This window comes from Saccostrea echinata, unplaced genomic scaffold, assembly GCF_033153115.1.
Source record: "Saccostrea echinata isolate AGI-Se365-2 ecotype Australia unplaced genomic scaffold, CSIRO_AGI_Sech_v1 ptg000053l, whole genome shotgun sequence".
NCBI classification, from domain to species: Eukaryota; Metazoa; Mollusca; class Bivalvia; order Ostreida; family Ostreidae; genus Saccostrea; species Saccostrea echinata.
In genome coordinates, this window is record NW_026889802.1 from 2,553,336 (window position 1) to 2,581,046 (window position 27,711).

The 27,711-nt window shown below is 33.2% G+C and overlaps 3 protein-coding genes across 3 annotated transcripts in view; 1 reads left to right on the forward strand and 2 right to left on the reverse strand.

The window, feature by feature from the left end:
- Window positions 1-16,484, reverse strand: part of LOC133204392 (piwi-like protein Ago3) — a 37,269-nt gene extending 20,785 nt beyond the window's left edge. Inside the window, exons 1-5 of the mRNA XM_061340112.1 lie at window positions 16,380-16,484; window positions 11,234-11,326; window positions 10,738-10,909; window positions 4,236-4,299; window positions 2,419-2,658 (exon numbers count right to left, since the gene is read on the reverse strand). Coding sequence (XP_061196096.1) covers window positions 2,419-2,658; window positions 4,236-4,299; window positions 10,738-10,909; window positions 11,234-11,323 — 566 coding nt within the window. The 5' untranslated portion in view covers window positions 11,324-11,326; window positions 16,380-16,484. The remainder of the gene's footprint in view (window positions 1-2,418; window positions 2,659-4,235; window positions 4,300-10,737; window positions 10,910-11,233; window positions 11,327-16,379) is intronic.
- The window catches only part of LOC133204393 (polycystin-2-like), a 271,638-nt gene that overhangs the window by 225,114 nt on the left and 18,813 nt on the right, over window positions 1-27,711 (forward strand). The gene's annotated exons all lie outside the window — the stretch shown is intronic.
- On the reverse strand, window positions 23,431-25,730 carry LOC133204465 (adhesion G-protein coupled receptor G6-like). Its single transcript, XM_061340205.1, has one exon. It carries the CDS (start codon window positions 25,681-25,683, stop codon window positions 23,545-23,547), a length of 2,139 nt encoding a protein of 712 aa, XP_061196189.1. The 5' UTR covers window positions 25,684-25,730; the 3' UTR covers window positions 23,431-23,544.

Sequence of the window (27,711 nt, forward strand, 5' to 3'; positions counted from 1 at the left end):
ACATGTAAATTTGTCATAAATAGTTTACAAAAAATAAAGATTCGGTGTGCAGTAATGACGTCTCGTAATGACCAGTTTCAGATAAGTTCAGCAGGCCATGACGTATGACCAAAGGAAATGTATAATTCTCTTCTTCCCTTAAAATGTCCCTCCCATTTCTGTTTTTTTTTTTTTTTTTTTAAATTTCTTTCTTTTTTTTTTTGTTCTTTTAATACGTCTTTGCATGTTCATCAATGTTTTAGAGTTACCTCCAATTTGTATATAAAGTCTTCTACATTTTTAGCACCGGAGCATGTGGAGAAGTAAACATAGGATAGCGACTTAAAGCAGAATTATGTCTCTGGTTATATTAGTCATGATAAATATATTATCATAAGTAAGTTTTCAAAGTTATACCATAATAAGATGTCAATTGTTCGTGTATTTGTGTCTGCATTAAAAAAAATTAACAGAGGCCCAGGGGCCACATTGCTCACCTGAGCACTCTGGCTAGGAAAAAGCAGAAATCAGTTCAGTCTTGAAAAGTTTAAATATAAAACTGGTTTGGGGGTGGAGATGGGGGGGGGGGGTATTTAACTTACTTGAATCTTAACTTCATAGGGATGCTTTTGAATTAATATGACAAATAATTGCTTTGCTGTTCTTAAGAAAATTTTGATTGATATATCCTTTATATTCCTTTGTATGATCCCCTGTTAAGGCCCCTCTATTCTCCAGGGGATCATGATTTGTACAAATTTGAATCTACATTACCTGATAATGCTTCCATTTAAATATGACTAATGGCTTTGCTGTTCTTGAGAAGAAGATTTTTAAAGATGTTCCCTTTATATTCCTATGTAAAACTTTGATCACCCATTGTGGCCCCACCCTACCCCTGGGGGTCATGATTTGTACAAATTTGAATCTACATTACCTGATGATGCTTCCATTTTAATATGACTAATGGCTTTGCTGTTCTTGAGAAGAAGATTTTTAAAGATGTTCCCTTTATATTCCTATGTAAAACTTTGATCACCCATTGTGGCCCCACCCTTCACCCGGGGGTCATGACTGGAACAAACTTGAATCTACACTATCTGAGGATGCTTCCATATAAATAAGACCCATAATGGCTTTGCTGTTCTTGAGAAGAAGATTTTTAAAGATTTTTCCTATGTATTCCTATTTAAAACTCTGATCCCCCATTGTGGCCCCACCCTACCCCCGGGGGTCATAATTTGAACAAATTTGAATCTACACTACCTGAGGATGCTTCCATATAAGTTCCATGATTTCAAGCACAGTGGTTAATGAGAAGAAGATTTTTAAATGATGCCATTAATTTTTCATGAATTCATAATTATCTCCCCTTGGAAGAAGGCGTGGCCCTTCATTTGAACAATCTTGATTCCCCTTTACCCAAGGATACTTTGTGGCAAGTTTGGTTGAAATGGCCCAGTGGTTCTTGAGAAGAAGATGAAAATGTGAAAAGTTTACGACGACGACGACTATGACGACAGACAAATTTCAATCAGAAAAGCTCACTTGAGCCTTTGGCTCAGGTGAGCTAAAAATACTACTGCAAAAATTTTGGTCTGATTTCAATAAAACTTGTAAAAAGAGCAATATTTATTCTGTAAATGGTTGTTGATCATTGTTACAGTGGTCAAAAAAATCGTTCTGTGAATAACTTCTATCAAAATGTTCATCTTCCATTCTGTTGGTCCAATTTTAATAAACTTATTCTGCTTTTTTTTATTTTAACTTCTGTTGTTGCCATGGTAAATAAATTAATCTGTGAATCAACCATTGATTTTGAAATCTAGATGGGCTCAAACATTCCTTTCTGCTTTCAATCGCAATTCACTTTCGTGCAGCTTCCTCATTGGTTAAATTTTCAGATGTGGAGAACCCTGTGCCTAAACAAAGACTGCTAAAATTTCAAGCATCTGCGATGAGTAGTTGCCTAGAAAACTGCAACGGAAATTTGGTACGGACAAACACAAGGATAAAAAAGAAGTTAACATTGGATTCAAACAGAAATGAATCCCACCATATGGTATGCATAAACAAAGACTGTGCTAAAATTTCAAGCATCTGCAATGAGTAGTTACTGAGAAAACTGTGACAAAAATTGTTACAGACTGACAGACACACAAGGGTAAAACAGTATACCCCCCTCTCCTTCAGATTGTGGGTATAATAAATGGAATTATGTACCTTAGTATAGTGTACTTGTGTACTAAGTCTTATTGAAATTGGACCAAAACTGTAGGAGAGGCAGCGTTTTGAAAGAATTTTAATGAAATCTCTGGTCTCTGACCAGCAGAGCTAAAAACCTATATACATGTATTTTTTCATTGACCATTTAATAAATGACATTATCAAAACCCCTTTATACTTCAGAGTGAGATAAATTTATTTCTATCAACATACGGTTTGCCTGCAGTGCCTGATTTATGTACAACAGGTGGGCGATCCAGAGCCATCTTGCTGAGTCTGCTACTAGGAGGATCTGAAGAACCTTTGCTTGGTGCCACTCCTGACTGAGATGTGACTGAGGGAGTAGGTGTGGACTCCTGAGAGGTACTGACTGGAGGCTGTGGGGGTGGTTTAACTTGTGGCATCTGTGGTGCTGGTGAAGGTCCTGTTATGCCCCCTCCTCTTCCAGCATTTCTGGTGGAAATAAAAAAAAAGATGTAATGTGACGTACACATAATACACTCAAACGTTCTCACAAAACCATAGCTCTATTGGGTTACTCTTAAAGTTTCTAAAGAATGCTTGTAACATAAGTTCTCTGAATTAGCTTGTTAATTATACATTTCCAGAATTAAGTATCTTGATGTTTTCTGAACTTGTTCTATGATTTATTGAAATGAAACCAAAACTGTATGAGAAGTACTGGGCTTAATTGACTCTTTCTGGTACAGGGTCTTGTACCCTTTCAAATGGGGATTTTAAATTGAACAAGTGGCAAAATTTGGAAATATTGATGTCTAATATTAAGTTTTAATGTTGAATAAAGAGTAAAATTGAAGGCCTATTCCCTATTCACATTTTCAGAATCACCAAAATCTCAAAATTCAAGTTTTTTTTAAATATAAAAAGCACTGAAATGTTCAATTTGCTTGTCATTTGGGAATTTTTACCTAAATTTTGGGAAAAAGAACAAATTTTCAATTGGGACAGGGTTCTTTTATCGGACCTAGATGAAAAGGTTAATAAGCCCTGCATAGTAGATTTTAGACTGATTGAAACAGAAAATTCCCTTTGTGAGCCATGGTTAATCCAAATTCATTTGGAGCTATCTTTCAATACTGTATCGTCTGAATTTTAATCATCCAAGTTAATACATTTTCATGTGACAGGTCACTTTTCTCAGTCTATACAAAAAAAAAACATGTCTTGAAAATATACTTGAATGCTGAATTTTGAACTTTATAGGGCAGTCACAGGGGGAAAAAATCTCAGACACAGATTAGTGATTGGGGTCTAGAATGAGCAATTTGCTCACTGGAAATTTTACTTGCCCAACTCAAAAATTCACTTATACAAGAAAATAAAACAAGACAAATAGCATTTTACTGGCCTGGCATCATTGCTGAAATCAAAAAAAAAAAAAAAAAAAAATTATGTAATCTTAGTACAGTGTACTTGTGTAACAAGTCTTATTGAAATTGGAACTTAAAACTGTATGAGGAGCAGTTTTGAAAACCTGTTTAGAGACAGACAATGGACATCTTACTATTGTATCAGCTCTTCTAGTCTCTAACCAATAGAGTTAAAAATCGTTACATATTTGTTTGTTTAATTTTTCAAGGTAAAATGTTTTCATCAAAACAGAGAAAAGGATTTTTTTCACATGTATATTTTTACTAAGAAACATTTCACAATCCAGAATTATGAGCGTTGATCAGGTTAGTTTTTATTTTTCCAATCCTATTTCCGGTAGTGAAATGGTGTTTATAAATGATCATTTCTCTGTTTAATACGTAGATTCAAGTTGCTGAAGTAGTTGATCATTTTTTGCTAAGATTTTTATTCATGTTTTGTTACAAGTAAGATATTAAGGTTTTTTTCCTATGTTTTCTTACTTTCACAGGCAGGTTAGTTTGGCACAATAACTTACTTTCCAAGACAATTTTCCACATTCCGGGCTATGGAAAAATGTAATTCTAGACCCTGGATTTTTAAAACATGTTAACTAAATCTGTAATTTAAACATACATACCTCTGCTTTCTCAACTTACTTTATTAGAGCTTGAAGATTTGCAACTCCTCTACCCCCGGAAGCAGGAAGAGTAGGTTGTTGTGCTAAAGAGAAAAAAGGTTTTATGTCAGAAAGAAGAATTTTTTTAAAAACTGAATGTAAATAAATGCTTAATTGTTGGTATTTAAAGGTTTCTGATATCAAAAAAATGTCTCTATTAAGCATAAAGCATTTAGCAAAAACATTTATACAATTTGAAGCCTTTAAGGTAATTGACCTTGAATACCTTGGAAATGTCAAGGTTATAATGAAAATAAAGTGCACCACCACAGCACATGATATGCCCCTTACATATTGTTCAATCCTCATAAACAGATTAGAGTGCAAGGAAAAAGTCAAGTCAACCTTGATACAAAGATTTTAATAATTTTTCTAACCTAATGTTTAATAAAAGTGCCTCTCCTGTGCTGTAGTAATTAATTAGAATGAATAATACATCAAATATTCCTTAACTGGTTGTGTTAAGAGTTTTACAAATGGCCATCTGCAGTTCTGTTAATTGTATTTTTTATGAATAATGAACAATGCTACAACCTAATAAAACATCAAAACACAGTGACTAATCATTATTTTTGTTTTTAGACTATAAAACTGTCATCTTAATGAGACATGACACTCTAAAATTTGTTTTTGAGATATAAGATTAAAATTGAAACACTATATTGTACAATATTAAATTAATTTTAATAAGGAATTTTGAATGACTAGCCAATATTGAATAAGTACTATTTAATTTGACAGATACTATCAACTGCAATTAAGATGCCAGATTTTTCTGTCCAGTTCCTAAGAGATATAGAGATCAGAAATATTCTTACACTAAAATCATCAATTAATCTCTAATTCGACAGACTTATCAAAATGCTCCTTGAAACACCATTGCTTGATAATTACATCCTTGAGACAAGTGGAATTTCTCTTGCTACTGACACAATAGAAGTATTATATTTTTTATATAATACTGTGTACCTAACCATGAAAAAAAGGCATTTTCTTCATTTAACAATTTTTAATACAGTTACTGCTATGGTGTAACTTAAAAACATATTTTTCTTAAATTTCACCTTAATATAAGATCACAGTGACCTTTAAGTAGGATGCAACACAATCTGATTAAAATCAGATCCTCTGATCCGCTCACATAGATCACTACAAAAGGATCTGAAGAAACCTCATTCAGGGTCATCTCCTGGCGACCTTTCTAATAAAAATGTTCATTAAAATTTTGACTAATCAGAGATGGTACTTATGCGACATTCAGGAAAATGAATGTAGAAGTGAAAGAAGCTGTGGAGAAGATCTTACATAACAAAGAGCTAAAAATCAAGGCAAAAGCAAATACTTAATATATTTCTGTATACAGAAAAGGCTGTGGTTGTTTTTTTTTTGACAGACTACAGAAACCAGGTCACGATTTACCGTTCGTGTATCAGTGGGGATTTTACTTCTGTAACTGAATTCCGAGATACTTCTAAATTCATTGAAGCAAACGTTTGATTGGATAATTGAAAGGTCACCCTGAGATGACACTGAATGGTGTTCCTACAGATCCTTGAGTAGCAATCTGTGTGGGCAGATAGATACTCGCATATAAGTCGGTCCGCCTATAAGTCGGATGTAATTTTTTAGTTTATTTTGGAGGGATTTGCCATTGACCCGCATATAAGTCTGTACAACTTTTTGCAAGAACCGGCTGACAATTTCAAATCAGTGTTTTAATGATGTTTTTACCTGGTTTAAGTAATTTTTTTTTTTTAGAAATGAAAAAAAAATAAGTAATGCACACTTAAAATAAAAATTAAATTATTGAAATATGTAAATACTTGTACTTCATGCATAATCTTAGAATACAAAAATGATATACTATATCCAGACTTTTTTCAACAATAATCGTCAGATACGTTTATAAAATACTACATGTTGCCGTTCAAAATAATGCCAATTTTTTATGACTCTCCTATAAGTCGGACACAGAGTTTTGGACCAAAATTTAAATCCCAAAAAACCGACTTATAGGCGAGTATATACGGTATTGTATTAAAGGTTTAAAACTAATAGGTTTTGAAAATCAATGACAAAACTGAAAATCAATTCGGACTGTGGTTGTTGTTAAACTATTGGAAACCCATGACATTCGGATACTAACAACATGTACCATTTCTGAAATTTAAATTAAAAAAAATATTTTCCCTACCTACCGACCCGACCCGACCCAATCGTATAAAGACTAAGTCGGCGACGCCAAACCAACAATATTTTAATTGTGGCCTGACCAGCAGTTCTTATGTATAATTCCCAAAGGATACAGATAAGAACTGCTTGATCAGAGATGCCATAACAGAAATGATTGAGACAGCTAGCCTTCCTACACTGAACTTATTAATTAATCTTTAACTGGATGCATGTCCACTAATTACTCCCAATGGATGAATGGATCTGCACTATCTGCTTTGTAGTTCAATTAAAATGCATATTTATGTCATTCTAAAATTAAATTTGAAAACAAAGATTTATAAAAAGAAAAAAAAATTGTAATCTTGATGCAACATTAATAAGGTTTCTGCTTGACTCTTAGATTTGTAGGGACTATCTACCATAATTAAAACTTTTTTTTTAAATACTTGATGTTTTCTTTCGTTTTTTAAGATTCGATGTCAGACTGGCTTCAAGCTGCAATTCATATGGACAAGGGGCATGCTAATTCCAATATTAGCCCCCCCCCCCCCACAGTATAATTAGTTTTAATTAATTAGTTTATTATACGATATAAAATTAGTTTATTATACAATATCAAATTAGTTTAAATCACTTTTCACCAAATTCATTTTAAAAGTTAGGCTAGCCCACAAAAACTATTTAATCCAACATGGCTGATTCCTCTGCCCAATTCCCAAGAGATTTCAAGGTATCACACCGGTAATTGACCAATCAAAATGAACTTTGTCAATTGTAGTTCCATACATAATAAAGAAATATTTTTTTTATTGTGAGAAATTTTTTTAATTTCCCTTATTCTATTTTTACATTTTTGGTATCTGTGCTTAGGATATTTTATGTACTTTGTAAAATATTAAAGGTTTTTGACAGGAACTATTTCTTTCGGGGCATAGGAGGCCACTTCCTGGGGTGCACACAGGATGTTTATAAACACATTGAATACACGTGGTTTTGAGGGTATTCCTGTTTGCGGATGGAAAAAATCAGAAAATGCTGTGTAGGTACCCTATTTTTTGGTGTCAGCTGATGTGACTGGTAACGTTTAACACTTCCTGCTAAATATTTTTTCATGAATTCGAATACCTGATTTTTAATGATTTTTTATTCTATATAGAATTACATAGTGAAAACAATTACCGGTGTGATACCTTGAAGGTGATTGTGTAAAATCATCTACACCCATATGAAAGGCAGTTTTAAGTTTATAAAGGCATATTTCAACAAAATATGTCATTTTATGAACTTTCTGTGTGAAAGCACATATTTTTAAATTTAGAAGCAGGGTTGACATTAATTTATACAGATTTCTATGTAAAATACTAATAATATGTCATGTTTTACCCTCAAAACTCCAAATTATGACTTTCAAAGTAGGATTATGCATCTGACATGTAGAAAGAAGTTAGAAAATGTTGGTTTTTTTATTTTAGATGACTTTAAACTCTGTGCACCACCTGACCGCAGTCAATTATAGTGTCTACAGACTTTGTCGTAAAAGCACTTTAGGCTGATTTTTTTAAGAAAAGACTAATTCTGGGTTTGCGAATGAGTTTTCAACAAAAGTGACAACTGCGATAAAATGTGAAGAAGTAAAACATGTTTTTAAAAAGTGTTAAATCTTACAGAGACTGGGTTTACTTTCATTTTATTCACCTTAAGTGATTCATTTATTACAGGAGTGGAGGAATAGAAATAATGAAATGAGTTAAATTTGTCTTATGAAAGTAATGCACAAATAAAATTTATTAAGAATTTTTCAAAAATAAGAAGCTTATGACCAAAATTGCATAAATACTGTCAGGGCATGAGAGTGAATACTTATTCTGAGTCCCAACCATGCATCACACATATGGTACAGAATGTCACTTAGCACCATGGTATGCCTGATATGGTTCTCTAGACTTTTTCCATGCTTTCGCAGCTGACATTCAAGATTTTTCAGTTTGCCGGAGAATGTTTTTTGTCATTTTACCACTTTTATGTAGGTGTTGACCCTCTCTTTTAAATTAAGTCTCAGTCAGGATGTTTATTTTAGCATGATTTGTTAAGCACATTAATGTACTGAAATATTAATAAATTACAAATTAAAGTGATGAAGAAATTTGACATATTTACACAATCAAAATATCAGAATAACCATAATTCAGCTAATAAAGTGCCCTGTTCTTCTTTTGTCACTTCCTATAAATTTTATCAGCAGTTTTTGTACACCCACCCACCTCCAAGAATCATGGAGGATGGCCTGATATTAGTTTCTTTGTTGCATTTATTCACATTTAAAAGTGTTAAGACCCATAAAAATGTTTAAGATTTATATTTTTAAATTTAAATGTTGAATTTTTATGTAAATTTGGTGAAACAAAAAGCTGTAATCTTGAATTAATCATCAAACACCTTTGAAATTCCTGAGTAATTCAATGAAAAGAGGATAATTATGCATGTTCAATTGGAATTTCACGGCTAATTTGTGTCTGCAGAGAAAGCCAGTTACATAAATCACAACAATAAATTACATCTGAATTGTTTTCTCCATTTTCTTATCATCAAAGCAAGTTTAATGGAGTGTCAGAGCTGTTCAGAACCTCCCCAGATGCTGATATCATTTGGACTGCCCTGTGTTACAACACAGCTTTTAGATAAACTTCTGCATAGCAGGTTGTAGACAAGTACCTAGGCTTTATTTGGAACATAAATTGACCAGATGCAGATTTTATTATCAGCCTAATATTTAACAATTTCTGTAAATTCTGTCATTCTTAGGAGGGTAAAATGCAATTTTGTTATGTAATAATTGCATAATGGTCTCAGACTTGTGAATTATTTTTTGTTTGTTGTGAAGAACAGTGCATATACTCTCCACGGATACAAAATTGGTTGCCAGGCTTAGTCTATTAAGGATGAAATTCTGCTTCAAAATATGCACAAAAAACTTCTGTCAGAGTGCTCAGTGTGTATTCTTGACTGCTCTGGAGTAAGGGAGATAAATGCATCATATCTCCAGCAATAATGGGAATTAGATCCCCAGGCTTCAGGATGTTAGTGACAGTTATTTAAGAAATCTCAGGTGCAAAAATGAAAAAAATCTGACAACTTCAAAGGTCCTTCAAGGTATCACACCGGTAATTGACCAATCAAAATGAACTTAGTCAATTGTAGTTCCATACATAATAAAGAAATATTTTTTTTATTGTGAGAAATTTTTTAATTTCCCTTATTCTATTTTTACATTTTTGGTATCTGTGCTTAGGATATTTTATGTACTTTGTAAAATATTAAAGGTTTTTGACAGGAACTATTTCTTTCGGGGCATAGGAGGCCACTTCCTGGGGTGCACACAGGATGTTTATAAACACATTGAATACACGTGGTTTTGAGGGTATTCCTGTTTGCGGATGGAAAAAATCAGAAAATGCCGTGTAGGTACCCTATTTTTTGGTGTCAGCTGATGTGACTGGTAATGTTTAACACTTCCTGCTAAATATTTTTTCATGAATTCGAATACCTGATTTTTAATGATTTTTTATTCTATATAGAATTACATAGTGAAAACAATTACCGGTGTGATACCTATAGATAACACCTGCTTGATCAGAGATGCTCTACCAGTTAGCTCCTCACACTAAACTCATTAATTTCTCTCTAATTTGACATGCAATTTTCTGTTATCAAAATTCTCCTTGAATTGCTTGATAATTACACCCATGGGAGAGGTGGAATTTCTCTTGTAACATTATATTTGTTATGGATTGCTGTAAAGTATATAATGAAAAAAAAAGAAGTATTTTCTTGATTTTAACATTTTTTAATAAGGATACTGCAACACTTTTACATTTTTTGGGACTGTGTAATTTCAATAGTAAATTTAACTTTAAAAAAAGTCACAGTGACCTTGAAATAGGTTGCGACACACCTTCTACCTAAGATGCATTAACTGGCCAAGTTTGATGATTCTAAGTCTAAATTTTTCTAGTTATGACCCGGACAGGATTTTTCAATATTTGGCCAAAGCATCTTAATTAAAGGTCAGAACGAACTACTTTTAGTGCCCAACACACCTTCTACCTAAGAAGTATCAGCTGACAAAGTTTAATAATCCTAGGCCTAACAGTATTTAAGTTATAAGCCAGACACGAGAAAAGCTAACAGTCAGACAGGCGGATGGACATGAATGCCATAATACGGCCCATCTAAAGACGGGCGTATAAAAATGAGTGACTCAACATTTTTTTATGGCCTCATTTTCTGTGGAATAGAAGTTGCATTACCTGTTGATTGTCCTCTAGACAAGGCTGGAGTTGTAGCACCTTGCAGAAGGCCCTGTAAAAAAGCCCCACGCCCCATTGATCCTCTGCCCACAGGTATACTTCCTGGACCAGCAACTGTGGTGGGTACTGCTGGAGGAGGTGCTGGGGCATCACCTGATGGTGCTGGCTTCTTCTAAACCATAAATAAAGACTTTAAGACAGTTCCTTTAAATCATTCATCAACAAATTTTAACACTTTTACACATTACATCAGAGATTTTCTTACATAGATTGTGCATTCAGCAAATTTTGAATTGCTTCGGTTAGTAGGCATCTGATCCCCTGACAAAGAATGCAAGGATCTAAATATACAAATTTTAGCTTTTATTTCCACACTTTGAAGTTTGTTTTCCCATTTAGGGTTGTGCTTCATATGAAAAGTGCTTTACTTTACCAAATTCCCAATTGTACTTTAGCAACTGACTGTTTTGAATTTGTAAGTTTGTTCTTCACTCACCTCATCTTGTTCTCCTGGCTTTCTGATAGGCTGATTTAGTGCCTGCAGAAGAGCTGCACCTCGCCCGCCTCTTCCAAATCCTGTTGCCATTCACTAAGCAATAAAAACTTGAATCAAACTAATGTTAAATGTAATGTTACTCACAATCTTTGGCAAAAATTAATCTCTGTATCTTTATAATAAACTCTTACATCAAAGTTGACATTCAAAAATGAAGACATTACCTCACCAGTCAGCACACCAAATTACTGATAATTACTTCAAAATTGATCAAATGACCATATTAATTCCAATTACTGTAAAATCCCTTTTAACCACCCCTGACCCTGTAAGTGCCCCTCTAGGACTTTTTCAATTGTCGAGCAATAAGGGCCCCCCATACTGCGATTACAAATATCTAGAAACATATAGAATTTGAAGAAAGTGAAAATAAAACTGTTAGTGTTATTGGGTATTTCCTATATAAAGTATTTCGGAAAGTGAAAGATTCTTAAAACCATCTAAACATTATGTATTTCTGAAAGTGAAAGTTATCTACTATTTGTTCTCCTTGTGTATTCTCTACTTTTTTTCAGTGGAAAAATAAATCATTGAGCATAATTTTGGTGGATTATCTTATGGTAAAGGAAAGTAAGACAAATATTTAGTGGCTCTCTGAATTAAACTTTTTCTTCAAAAGATTTCTTGAAGTTAAAATATGACATTAAAATAACCGCCCCCTTTTCGCAATTTACTGTAATGCATGTACCAACAATATTACATTAATTCACAAAATATTTTATCTATAAAATAAAACTGTTTTAAAAACTTCTTAAACCTTTTTTTTTCAAGGAATACTAATTTCAGCTTACTTTGGAATTTGTGTCTTTTTATTGATTCTATTAATCGCTCATGTGATCATATATGCATGTGAAAATATAGTGTACTTCCTTAAACAGCACATTTAAAGGGGAAAAATATTCTATGGAATAGCTAGAATAATCTGTGTATTTAGGACAGCTCACAGGCTCTGAACACAGATATAATGCTCCCATATTCAATGTAGCAGAAAATTGCAGAATTGCTCCCATACAATTTTGGGGGAAACAAGTGAAATGGCATTGAAAATAAACACCAAATCAATTACAACAAACCTTTTTGAGAATCTGGAAATTGCAGAATTGCTCCCAAACAATTTTGGGGGAAACAAGTGAAATGGTATTGAAAATAAACACCAAATCAATTATAACAAACCTTTTTGAGAATCTGGATACCATCCACTCAAAAAGTTAACCCACATATTAAATGGAAATTTCAACACATTTTCTCAATGTTTTTTTCTTCCATTTCAAATTGATCTGCCATGTTGAAATTCAAAACTCTATTGTTGATAGTTTGAGTTATCGCCCTTGTTTATTTTGCTAATTGTCAATACACAGCACCCATTCTATTATGAAACAGGGTTTGTAGGACATTATCATTTTAACATTAGAACTTTCTACCTGTGTCTACAAAATTCAGAGAGGAGATTCAATGTTTTGTAGTTGGATATGGAATTTTTTTCATGAGTGGGACACTGGGACAGGATTTTTTGGTTCATATTTTCACGAGTGCTAAGCACAAGTGAAAATATCAAAAATCCTCTCTCACACATTAAAAATAATCCACATTCAACTACAAAACATAAAAATTTCTGTTTATTACATTTTTCTTTTTCTCTTTGCCTCAGTCTTTTTGCAACACAGTGTCATAGACTGCGGCATCATTGCTGAATGGTTGAGATGTCATAACTAATTAGGCGATTGAGAGATTGAAAACATTGTAAATATGCATTTCAACAATATACTTGGGAAAAACTGGCAGATGAAGTCTCTGTCAGGATGGTTTATTTACTCTCTCTTCTTATAACAGACCACGGAGTATATTTTTAGAAACTGTTTATGAAGCCAGAAGGGAAGGAAAATCTTGAGTTTTGCCGCACTTCTTATATTCTTTCACACTGTGACAGAATATCACTTTTATTCAATAAATTGCATAACAGTTACATTGCATTACCCAACTCTGTAATGACTGACCACTTTTAATCTATCTGGCTAATTTTTATGTCTACTATCACATATTTTTCCCACTACTCACACAACTATAACCCAAACAAGGAATAGAAGCACCTCGTGTTATAGTTATTATAGAATCTATAAATAACTAATATAAACACAACGATTTTGGAGCAAATTAAAGTTTTTTACACGGCTACATCATGATATTTGCATACATCCAGAAACAGAGACGTTGAAATGCTCCATTTCTGCCTTCTAAATACATTAATAATTACGAAAAGAATGAATTTTTATAATAAATACAGATGCAACCCTTTCACAATATTGTCGTCTGCAAACATAAATATTTATCATCAACTTACATCAAATAGTATTTTCGCACAGTTTAAAATTAATTACCTTAATTATAGAGGGCGGAGCCCTCTCACGGGCCCTTCGGGCCCGTGAGAGCGAAGCTCTCCCTATAGGTAACACGTATGTATGTAAAATATATTGAATTCTATTGTAAACTATATTTTTATTACAATACCCATAGAACTGAGAACCTTGTCGCCAATATGGCGTCCATAGTCTTATCCATCTTGAATCTCGCGACAAATTCCCGCTTTAACGAGATGCTGGTGAAGCTTAATTTTAATTCCAATCCTGCGTTAATGAAGTTTCCTCAATTCCAATAATCAAAAACATCTTTATAGTACACATCCTTGTTACTTTCGTTTTCATCTAGGCCTAGCCTAACTTGCAATCGATCGTCATAGACCCGACATATGACGTCATTCATTGACTGAATTAGCGGAAACTGTCGACTTATTTAACAACCTTTAATAATTGATATTTTATATACGTAATCTCTTTTTAAAAACAAATTTACAACTTTTAATAAACCATACTATGTTTTTGAGGAAATAAAAAAAGAAAACTCGGTTTTAACGAATTCCAGTGACGTCACTGTCTAGACTGCGTATTATGCACATGGAGGGGCGGATCTTTCTGTGGCCCCTTTCACCAGACTTTAAAGAAATATTTGATAATAATAAAATTTACTAATTACGAATGTCTTGAGGATTATTCTCAACGCAACAAGCTAGAAATATAAGATTTTTTTGTGAATAGTATAATTTTCCTGTTGAATAATTTAAAAAATGTTTTATTGGTAGAATATTTCCTGAAAAGATTAACTGAATTCTGGTATGGACTCCAGAACAGTGGGGGGGGGGGGTTGGATTTTAATTTTTTTTATCTCTCTCTCTTTATTTAATTCTTGTACCCAATTTGTTTTTGATTACCTGCTTGTTAATGTATTCATTTGCAGGTGGGGATCTGTGTCTCTTTTTGTTGTTGTGAATTTGTTTATTTTTTTCCAAAAAATTTTTATCTTTTTTTTAAAGTGTCAATTTCCTGTTTCCTGAAGTTCACCATCAAAAGAAAAATCTTTTAACATGTCTGAAGCTCAAACTACCACATTTGATTCTGTTACCTATAAAATTAATATAGATATTTCATTTGAACTTGAACAAACACTTCCCAGTTCCATCTACATATATATACCTGTGATACACTTTAACGGATCAAATATATAATTTTAAAAAGGTTTAGGATTTCTAATTTTTATTTAAGAAAGTACATTTAAAAACATGGAACAGAAAATTTATTCATTCAGTTGGAACCCGTGGTGGATTACGATAGTGTATAAAGTCCAAAATCATATGAGAAAAACTAAGTTAAACAATGTATGATTGACAGAGAGGTAGCCGTTCAATCTACATGTACCAGTAAATAAATATACACAAATATATATTACATGTACCTAAAAATACTGCAAATATTTATAATAAAGTTTTCTATACTATAAATAAATTTTCTCTTGACTTAAAAAAACCCCAGCAAATACAGAATCCTCAATTGACATTACCCATGGTAATCCATGTAAAGAGGTCAATGTTGTTGAGCAGTACTAAAAATACCATTTTAAAGCTTCCATATATGATCCTTTTTATTGCGTGGTGGATAGGGATGTAAGAAAACATCAATTACTTGTGCGTCGCAAGCCACGGGTTTTGTGTCCATTCTATTTCCACAATGTGGAAATAGAATGGACACAAAACCCGTGGCTTGCAACGATGTTACTTGTGATACAAAAGGGATTCTTCCCAGAAGTGTGCTTGTTGTTAACAAGTTTTGTTTATAAAAAATATAGTATTCACATAAACAATTGACTGAAATTTTAATATCTTTTATCGAGTTAAATTCGTTTTTCTTAAGAGACTATTTGAATCAGATTTGTTTTTGTTTTTTTTTAAAAATACTGAAATTGTGAAATCTACATTTAAAGTTAAAGTTTAGAAAATTTTTAATGAGAAACCAATTAATGTAAAAAAAAAAAAAGAAAGATATCTCATACATGCATTGCACAATTTTTCTCAGAAATTTTGCAAAACTAATACTTTTCTCAGGATACCCAGCCTTAGTGTCAGTCAGATGATCAGTTTCCAAGTGTCCTGATAACCCAGGAGGTAGATAATCTGTCTGTAGTTCGGGTCCCAAGATCGTCATCTGATGTGGTCCCTGACAATTGTCCCTATTTGTATTTAATGTCTGATGAGTATTAAATGACTTGATGTTTCTATATCATTTGGTGTCTTTAAATGTGCATGTAGTCATGAAAAATAAAGAAATGATGCTCAGGAAAGTCTGTTTATTAATTTTTGGACAGATACAAACGTTTTAGAGTTCTAGAGCCTGGGTAGGTTGAATCCATGACTGGTCCACTGCACGTACTCTCTCTTTTCCCGTTATGCTATTTGATTTTGAGTGCTCTGGCTAGGCAACTCGTAATGAAACATCATAGTGTACTGTAAGTTTACCAGATATCCTTAAATTTCGTTATTTGGATGAAAAGTGCTTGAGGTAAAAGAATTTTTTTTTTTTTTTTAAAAAGGACTAAGATCTTTGTTACGATTTTCTGACACTGATTACAATTACATTTTAACACTGATTTATCATTAAACAATAAAATATGGATATGTTCTCTTGATGGCTCCGCCCTCACTAACGGTTGCACCGTCTAACATATTATTCAAACATGCATATGATTTATTATTGTGTCTTACCAATATTTTCCCTACAATTTGCTAAAATTTCAAACTTCGAGAAAACTGTCACGCATCCTCGCGCTAAGTCTCGCTTTCAAGTATGAAAGAAACCCGGATGAGGGGCACTAAACACCGAAAAGCCATAAACAAAGAGGAAGGGCACTGAAGGTAAATCTTCACTCTGTCCACTCATAACCACATGAAATTTTGCTATAACTCTAATGATTTTACCCGAAAAGAAATTTAGTTTATAATTAAAAAATACACATAATACCAGCATAATTTACGACCAGAAATTGATGTGAAAGTAAAATAAAAATAATAAGATGGTGTACCCCTTTTAAAAGCTCCTGAATTTTTGTAGTCGCAGGGGGGCAAGTGCCCCCACTCAAAAAAAAAATCAAAAAAAAAATCATTAAACCAGGGACCTATATACTAAGGTCCCTGATAAAACTATGTGATATTGCCATTTAAGGAAGTTTTTTTTTTATTAGAACGTGTATCATTTTAATCAGACATTGAGTTTTTATTTTCATTTTAATTAATTATACCTCAAAAATATCCTAAACTAATTAACTATATTGAACTTCTTTCTAGTATACATCAGTGTTCGAAACACCTCTGGCTCAGAACTTTTACAGTAGCTATCACAAGACGTCGGATAGTCCCAAATATCTGACGTTTTCCTGGCTTTTTTATTATTTTTATATTTTACGTGCCAGCCAGGCACGTAAAATATAAAAATAGTAAAAAAGCCAGGAAAACGTCAGATATTTCAGACTAGACGTCGGAATGCAAAATTTGTGATGAAAAAAATCCAAAATGACCAATGAGTGACATCCATTAGATATTATATACAACCAAAGGAATAATCACTGAGTGAGTATCGTGTAACTGAAGCCCCGTTCTTGTGTGCCCATTTACTCACAGGTGTAAATTTCACACATATGCAAATTTTACTCCTGTTGTGTAAATGTCAGTCGTATTTCCAGGGCCGTCCTCAAGCTATATATTTTTTTCCAGACCCTTTCCTTTTTTTTTTTTTTTTTTTTTTTGCCCTAAAAACGGCCCATTCCACCTCCTATACATCCCCAGATTTCTAAGCTGGCACCACTTGCGTAAACTTAGTAACCTGTGGCATACTTTTGCATACTAACATCGAAATAAGAGTTGTACTTTCGAATATTTATTTTAATTTCATTTTATTGTGCTTTTTAATTTTTTTTTTAAATTTACTATAGTTAATTTTTTATTGCGTATTTTATTTCATATTGATTATTAGGAGTATATAGAATTAGACCACCCCCACCTTAAAAAAAATTAAAAATAAAATTTAAAAAAAAATTGAAAGGCCCCTTAATATTGTTCTGTGAAGAACTGGAACTTCTAGTTTTTATTTTTAATCTGGAATCTGGACAAGTTTTTGATTCTTTCCTCAAAGCTGCTGACATTATTTGCCGTAAATTGCGCTTTGATTAAGTTCATCGAAAAAAATCCACAAATTTCCCCCAATGATTTTCGAGTGTTCTTTTATGAGGAGATGCATTAGTACCGACGGCCTTGTACATGCACTATATCAAACTGTATGAAAATCGGTATGACGTTGGCAACTTCCAAGTATTATGTCAATACATGATTTTCATAAGGCATTTGACAGTGTTGTTCATAATGGTTTGAAATTGAAACTACTGCAATACAATGTTGGAAATAAAATTTATAACATTGTAAATGATATGTATACATGAAAAGTGAAGCATGTGTCAAGTATGGAAATCTTCTTACTTCTTCATTTCCTATCAAATTAGGTGTACGTCAGGGAGATAACTTGAGTCCAACTTTATTTAAAATGTTTATAAATGATTTGCCATCATATTTACAAGGCTGTATAGACTCTGTCATGTTACACTCGAAAAGTATAGACTGTTTGATGTATGCAGATGATATAGTAATTTTTTCATCAACACCTGAAGGACTACAGCAAAAGCTAAATTCTTTAGAAAAGTATTGTGATGATTGGGGTATGAAGGTAAATTCTAATAAAACGAAAATTATTATATTTAACAAAGCTGGGAGAACAATCAAACATAAATTTCACTACAAAAATTTCAATATTGAATGTGTATCTAGTTATAAATATCTAGGCATCTATTTCACAGCCTCGGGGACTTTCTCTATGGCAAAAAATGAGTTATACAAAAAGGGACTTAAAGCTTTTTTCAAGTTACGAAAAGACATCCTTAGCTTAAATCCTGGGATATCCACTAGCCTCAATGTCTTTGATCACACAATTAAGCCTATATTACTTTACGGCTCAGAAATATGGGGAATATTTAATGTTAATAATTCAAAAATAAAGCAATCTAATCAAATATTGATGCAACTATGCTATAAAAACTTTAGAGGAGAAAATTTACACATCAAGTTCTGTAAAACTATACTAGGTTTGAATAGGAAAAGTACGAACCATGCCTCTCTTTCAGAATTGGGTAGATATCCTTTGCATTATGATATTATCAACATGTTACTTAAATATTGCTACAGATTAGAAAATTTAAATTCAGATTTCCCTTTGCTAAAAGATGCATTTATATGTAGTAAGGAACTTCATTTCGCCCAAAAAAAACAACTTGGTACTCCTCAATAGAAAAATTACTAAAAATTCTTGATATCCCAAACATAATGTCCTATACTAAGAGTAATTTTATGATTTCATTAAAACAATCCATGAATAAAAAATACTCACTTGATTGGCAACACTCAAATGAAACACTAAAAGAGGGCAAACTTGTCACTTATTTATTTCTGAAGAACAATTTTAGATTGGAAAAATATCTAATTTTATTAAAACCTGAATACAGAAAACCAATATGTAGATTACGTGTATCAGCGCACAGACTTTTCATAGAATTAGGCAGATATAATAACACACCCAGATCAGAAAGAATATGTAAAAATTGTACGCTTAATCAAATTGAAGATGAAGAACATTTCCTTATTCACTGTAGCAAATTTACAAAGGAAAGAGAAGACCTATTTAACCTGATCTCATCTAAAGTAAAACATTTTACAGATTTGCCTGATAAACAAAAAATATTCTGGATTCTAAATTGCGAAGAACTAGATATACTAAACTCTCTTGGAAGATTTTTACAAAAAACATTACCATAAATTTTAGGAATGTAACTTTTTTTTTATTTTTTTTTTATTTTTTTTTTTTTATTAATTATGTAAAAGTATGATACTTTCAAGTATATGGTTTAGTAATGTATGCATATATATATGACGTACTGTATATATACCTATAAAACAAGTCTTAAATATATTTTGGGTATTCCCCTACTTGTATGTCTTTTCTATCAATCAAGCAATTCTTTCCCTCTTATGTATATGTATATTGTATTTCGTGTGTATGATCATAATCTTTATATACATTTTAACAATGTTCTTTCTTTTTGCCCCATGAGGGCCCTTAATTGGTCAATAAACGAATTGAATTGTACTTGTTCAGGTTTTCTAATAGTTCTGCAACTCAATGCTTCCATGCATCGCCGCAAGCCATGGGTTTTGTGTCCATTCTATTTCCACAAACCCGGTTTGTGGAAATAGAATGGATACAAAACCCGTGGCTTGCGACGATGAATGCCTCCCGGCCCCATGTACTTATTAAGTACTTATTAACAACTGATACTTAAGATAATATCTAGACTTATGGATACAACAGAAGGTCAATATACGCTATACATGCGCTAGAATACATCGGGTGCAAAAATAATGTGTGAATATAAACGGGACTTTAGAGTTTCCTGCATGTAGTTTTTAAATTATTTCTAATTTTTTATTTATTCATTTATTTATTTATTTATTTATTATTATTTTTTTGCAAGAGTTAAAAAGCATAGCCCACATGTGCACACATGATTTTTATACATGCAGATACTCAATATAATGCATTAAATTCCATGCAGTGCACGTGGGTTAGATGCCATCCAAAACATGATTGACAATATGCATCACAAGATGTAACATCGATCTATGAATAACTAGTCAAGGTAAGATTTGCAGGATATCTATTCTAGATTGCTTACGAACTTCAAAAACATATACTTGATCACTCATTCAGAAAATGTATAGGTCACAAGCATCATCCGAAACATGAGTGGTAAAATGTATCTCAAGACGCGAAATTTATGACACACTGCTCTGAAGGTATAGGACTTGCATTTCCTTGGGAATGGACCTGATCAGTTTACCCAACTACGTGATCACTCATCAACAAAACATAGTCAGAGTCAGGAAGGATTGGTAGCAAGCATCCCTAGATACCTCATCCCTGCAAGTATGGTCTATATAGGCAAAGCTTATAATTACAATCTAGCCTACCTGATTACTTATCCAGAAAATACAAATCAAAAGTTTGACTGACAGTAAAATCTCCCTAGATGCTACAAGTGTACATTGGTCAAGGTAGGACCTTTACTAAACAGTGCAAAAACATCCTTCTGATAATTCGTCCAGAAAACATGGATCACATGGTATCTTAATCATAATCTAAATATGTATCCTTATTCTCATCATCCATTTAATTTTAAGTTTGGTCATCGTATCACGACTTTCCCTAAAAATATCACGATAATATCATATTTTTTACACGCAATTTTTACTATATATATAATTTTTAATAAATATCCATAATTTTTCTTATAAATATGCTCGAAAAACATAACTTCACATTTTTCATTTTTATTTACATAATACCGGTATAAAGCATGTTTAGATGCTAGAATGCGAGTCTTTTAGCTTCTTTCATTAGAAAGTGTGAATTTAAAAAACAAACCAAAAAGATCTAAATTGAACTTTTCTTAAGATGGTGGTACTGTAGGGGGAAATATTTCAATATTTATCTATGTTCAATCTATTGGGGGGGGGGGGGGTGCATATTGACTGCTTTTCTACGAGTCGATGTTATTTCATGGTCATAATTACCTTTCTAGTTTAGAAATACCGGTATTAGGTATCTGGTACTACCGGGTACATGGTTAAAATTACCTCTCTAGTATAGACATATCAGGTATCTGGTACTACCGGGTACATGATCAAAATTACCTCTCTAGTATAGACATATCAGGTATCTGGTACTACCGGGTACATGGTCAAAATTACCTTTCTAGTATAGACATATCAGGTATCTGGTACTACCGGGTACATGGTTAAAATTACCTCTCTAGTATAGACATATCAGGTATCTGGTACTGCCGGGTACATGGTTAAAATTACCTCTCTAGTATAGACATATCAGGTATCTGGTACTACCGGGTACATGGTCAAAATTACCTCTCTAGTATAGACATATCAGGTATCTGGTACTACCGGGTACATGGTCAAAATTACCTTTCTAGTATAGACATATCAGGTATCTGGTACTACCGGGTACATGGTCAAAATTACCTCTCTAGTATAGACATATCAGGTATCTGGTACTACCGGGTAAATGGTCAAAATTACCTTTCTAGTATAGACATATCAGGTATCTGGTACTACCGGGTAAATGGTCAAAATTACCTTTCTAGTATAGACATATCAGGTATCTGGTACTACCGGGTACATGGTCAAAATTACTTCTCTATTATAGACATATCAGGTATCTGGTACTACTTGGATGAAATAAGAAGATAACGAACAGTATTCAGTCTCGAAAGTCCAATGAAACGATACAAATTTGGAGCAGAGCAAACACGGACCTCAAAATTTAGAGGTGGGATCAGGTGCCATGGAGGAGTGAGCATCCCCTGCCGATCGGTCACACTCGCCATGTTCTCCTTGTCATGATAGGGGGAAAACTGAAAAATCCGTAGACAGTTCGGTGTATAAATGATGGCCTAACAATTAGTTTGAAAAACGTCAGTCAGCATTTGACTCAATGATAGGTTGTATGTGCTGACAAGGTCATTGTATCGACCATAAAACTTGAAATGGATCCACATTCTGATTCCCGAACCCATCTTTAAAAGGATTAAGAAATTAAGTATATCAAATCCGTGCAAAAATTCTGCAAGTACGGGCCTGTTCAAGATTCTTCTTCAAGTTTCAAACGGTGAAAAAAATCTTAATTAAATCGCTATTAGTTTTTATAATTATGGATTAAGATGATGTTTGTTTATTTTAAATCTGTTATCCCTTAAAACGGGGGGGGGGGGGGGGGTATTTTGTTTTGCGGTCTACAAATTTAAAACTTTGAGAAAAAAATCTTTCAAGGGATGATAGATTAAAACAATTATTAAAACTATTTGAAATATTATTTTTCATAATTTAAAATATTACCAAGAATTCACAGAGGAGAATATTGACAGAGGTGTATGTGGGAACGACAACTCTGGACAGAGAATACCAGTCTCTAACCAGATGGCGCGTTACAGCAGCACTATGGCTATAGTAAGAATTGATCGAATTCAGCAAGCTATAGCTACAGCACTATTTATGTTCTATTTACATTCATTAAAAATCCATATTAAAGAATACCATTACCTTGTTGAACTGCAAGGGTGATTTGTGTATTAACAATCAATATAAAGATTAATTTAAGCTAAAATCACACTGTCTATATGGTCAAATTTTAAAAAAGCAAATGATTAAATGAATAAATATGGATATACTAGTAAGCCATTATTATCATTAAATTTTCAAATAATCAATATAAAATTTCAATATTGGCAGGGTGCTGTTAAATTAAAAGGCATACGAATTATTAGAGTTGTTGCCATTGCTATTAAAATTAAGGGATGTTTACTCCTCCATGACACCTGATCCCACCTCTCATGTTTAAGAGGTCTGTATTTTCTCTGCTCCCAATTTGTATTGTTCAGTGGACTTTTGAGTTTGATTGCTGTTCATTATCTTCATATTTTATCTAAAAATCAAATATTTCTTTTTAAATCATAGGACGAAAAACGCTTGGACTGTTTGGACTTGTTCGATGCATGTCCATGATTTACAATTAAGACTGTTCATTAAGAAACAAAGTTATGTTTCTATTTAATAACAAAGAAAAATCACAACATGTTTGCGAGAATAACAAAAAATATGACTATAATAAGTATTTTTACTTTGGAGTTGTTTTTATTTACATATTTTAAAGTTCAAAATACATTTTAAATACTGGAATCACTTCCTCCAGGATATGTTTCTATCAGATCGGTTCTGTAGCTTTGTACTTCCGTAACACATGGTTCCTATACTCTTCACTCTCTGACTTAGAATTCATAGATTTTGTCAAAGTGAAGGACCTGGTGTTTGAATAAAAAGAAGTGGCACCATCTCGTACAATTCGAAATACTTTTTTTGTACAAACAAAAAACACCGCAATAAAAAAGCCTTGTAAAGTATTAAAGAAGATAAACAAATACCATGTCACCACGTGGTTTGTTACTGATGCAAGGAATCCAAAACACCAGGTTAACCCCATCACAACCGAAAGCTTAATATAAATAAATAACTTACAAGCATCTTTTTTCTGTAGAACTCGTGACGTCTTCTTAGATGAAGTGTGTATGCTTTTAGCAGACACAATGAAGAAAATGATATTTGAAAGCAACAGAATTGCAATAGGAACCAAGAAGAAAACAAGCAGACCCCGGCTGTTTGAAATCCAACAGAAGCCTCTGCCATACGCGGGTCTGAGGCTGGAATCTGAAGTGTAATTAACCAAGGTCGCAGTCCCAACAACAATGAAAGTACCTAACCACGCATAGATCGAGTAGAATCGGAAACGCTTCGAGGTACTTCCCCTTTCACCCGAATTTATAAAACCCTTTGAAAACGTGAAAAATATGTCGAAAGACATGACATTCATCCAGAAAAAGGCTGCAAGAAAGGAAAAGTGTGTAAAAATTGAAAGGGCCTCACATAAACTTTGATTTTTTATCTCAAAGATAAATGGCGCCAGTAGAAATAACAATTGAGCCACGAGCAAGGATGCCATTAGACACATGATATTTTTACCAGGTACATTGTGTAATTTTGAGGAACAAAAGTAAACAATAAGGCATACAAAAAGACACGTTATAGACAAAATTCCACCAATGAAAGACAAAAGGCTTTCCTCTTTTGAAAAATCGGTTGTCAGTCTCGTGTTGATCAATGGATCATCAATTTTGCTTTCGTTTATGCAAACGTATGCAACTGTTTCATTTTTCTCCAAGGTAAAATTAGTGATCGTTCTACTCAGAGAAAAAACGAAAATTGAAGAAGAATTTACTTTTTTAAACTCATTCTGGCGAAAAAGCCTAGAGATGCACGAGGTGATGTTTGGGTCGTTTGTGAATCCCTCCTTCAATAAACATTTACCATTTTGATAAATAAATGGAGGTTTGCACACAATCTTGTAACACTGGTCGGTAAATGGATCCAGCAAATGGTTCCTGTCGCAGATGGAGGATAGGGGGCTTGTACTTTCGTTCTGTACTGAAGATCTGAATCGCGTCTCTGACAATTCCTGCTTACTATTCAAATCAAATAGAACTCTGTAACTGAAGTTGTAAATTTTTCGTTTTGTTTTACTAGGAATCAATTGTGAAGACTTAAAGTTGCATGTCAGGTTAAGTTCAGGAAAATTTTGACATCTTGCACAATCGGTGTTTCGATAGGCTATGTTCAATCCGAATACCGGTGCATAATTTCCGAATTTACATGACGTCATTAGAGTTTCATTTTGGCAACTCTCTGCCGTTGTGATAGGAAAACAAGTCCTTTGCGTTAAGTTTCCCTTAGGAGGGGAATAAGTTACACGGCAATTGGTATCATTTAATAATAACGAAACTTTTAATTTTTCTGGCAAAGTATACTTCCATTTACATAGGATCCCAGGGTTCCATATTACGTAATTATCTACATTACACAACGCGCAATACATGTTTTTATATAGAAATCCCGACTTTTGCCCACTGACTGGAATACGTTCAAAAACATCACTCCCGCTTACATTTTCACACTTGTTTTTTAGTTCTGTATCAGCACCACGGGGACACGAATTGACAATGTATATGAAGTTCTCAGGGTCAATATCCTCTCGATACTCGCACGTGAATTTAGGAATCACTTTGGCTTTTTCCGGTTTTTCGTTCACATCTCCAGGACAACAATCCCCGTACACGACACAATCAGTGTCACACCGACAGTTGTCCGGGAGGGTGACGTTCCCTCCACACCTGTAGGTGCTCATGCAGTACTCTTGTTCGAGAGCCTGAAAACTATTAGGAAATTCCTTTGGGTCCAAATCGCATAGGACACAACAAAACACCGTTACATTAAAAAATAATGTGATTTTCATTTCCCAGGAATTATTAATGAATGGAGAGCGAGAGGGGCAGTGTAGCAGGAAACATATGTACTCAGCTTAAAAATTTGGCGCATTTTACAATGAGCTCAAGGAGATTATATATATACATTCTGAAAAGTGTTTATGCTGTCATGTGATACAAACTTTATGAACAGTGGGAAGTAGAGAGGCTCGCTAGCCGTATTTGGTCAAAGGTCCACCTTCTGTGATTATACGTCTATAAACAATGAAGTAATCTCTTTAAAATGACTTTGACTGAACTCTGTACTTTACATTAAGTACCAAATCCAGTACAAGTTCAATTAACGTTTGTTTGTTTTCACCGATCTTTTTATTTTAAGCATAAACTCGTAAAAGGAGGTCTTTTGTCTCAGAACACAGCAAATATTTGCGTGCTTAATTTCATTGTCGGATGTAAAGACGAAAATAAAACAATTAGAAATAGAACAAAAGACGATTTTGTTAGTTATATTTAAAGGACACCGTTTCCATCCATTAATGTTTGGTAATTTTGTAATACGTAGAGGTTAATTAAATCTTATAATGATTGTACAGAAATTCTACCTACTAAAAATTGTACAGATCTTACAGCTAGTGTACCAAATCCATATATATATATATATATATATATATATATATATATATATATATATATATATATATATATATATATATATATATATTAGAAAGAGAATCCTTTTGTTCACCAAGAAAAGTATACCTTTTTAATACATGTATATAGTGATTGGATTAGAAAATTTACAATAATTTTGAATTCTCTGCCGCGGTTTTCAAAGTTTCGGTACTAAATATACTTTGAAATGTATATTTTGTTACCATCGGATACTTGGCAATCAGACTGAGTATAGTTTTTGCTATAGTAAATTTTCCTTTAGATGCTGGTCCCCCCCCCCCCCACACTTTTTGATGTTGAAAGGTCGAACACAGGCAAATTCCAGGATTTGGACAGTAAATAAGCTTTTTTAATTCTATTTAATTTTTTTGATTTATTAATTATTTATTTATTTATTACTTGTCAGATAATTTTGGGAAGTTGCCCCCCCCCCACTTTTGGTCAGTGTAGGTTTTTTTTGTCAGATTTTGGGGAAGCCCCCCCCCCCCTCACGTTTGAAACCGAAGCAACGGGCCTGGCAATCTCAGTGATATATATTGTCGTACAGAATTGTACTTCAATTTTTGAGGTCTAGTGTTTGCTTGAACTTTGCATCTTATAATCAAACTGAGTTGTGTAAAATTGATCTGGGTAAGGATGTACCGATGGTCTTCCTTGTGTTGATTCAGTCACAGCTTTAGTCAAGTAGTACATTTCCTCTTTTAAGTAGATATATTATTAGATATAGTTCATTCATCGTAAAAGACGTGAGTCTCCTATGATTAATGTATCTTAGAGTCAATTGTACTTAGTTCAGTGTCTTCCTCCAACATACGTGTTTATATTTTAACAGCCTAGAACTGCAAATACAATAGCTCTACAACAGAAACACAAGTGTTTATAATTGAATCCCAACATTTTCCCTAATTTCACGATTTTACAGCCACAAGGACCCAACGTTTTAAATCATCAATAAAGAGAATTTGAAAAAAAAACCTCAAGTGCATGTCTGTGAATGTGCAAGGGTGTTGATGGTGAGGTGGGGGCAAAACGGCACTTTACATTCACCTCCGTCGTTACAATGATAAGCACGAGAAATGGTGCGTTTGTTTTAATTCATTATTATTAAATGTCTGTGATAATGTTTGCCCTTTAAGATAGATATTAACTACATAGATCTAGAACTATTAGTTTAATTTGAAATAACAATTGGGATATCATGTGTAATACGTTATGTGTGTTAGAGAGAACAACTCTGCAAGGCAGATTGGCAAAACGGGTGTTTTCTCTTTCTAGTCATAACCCTTAAATTAGTACTTCATGACACTGAACAACATGTTTTTAACAATATAAAATCTGATATAATGCAAAGATTATCATTTAACATGAGAGAAAATTTAATTTGA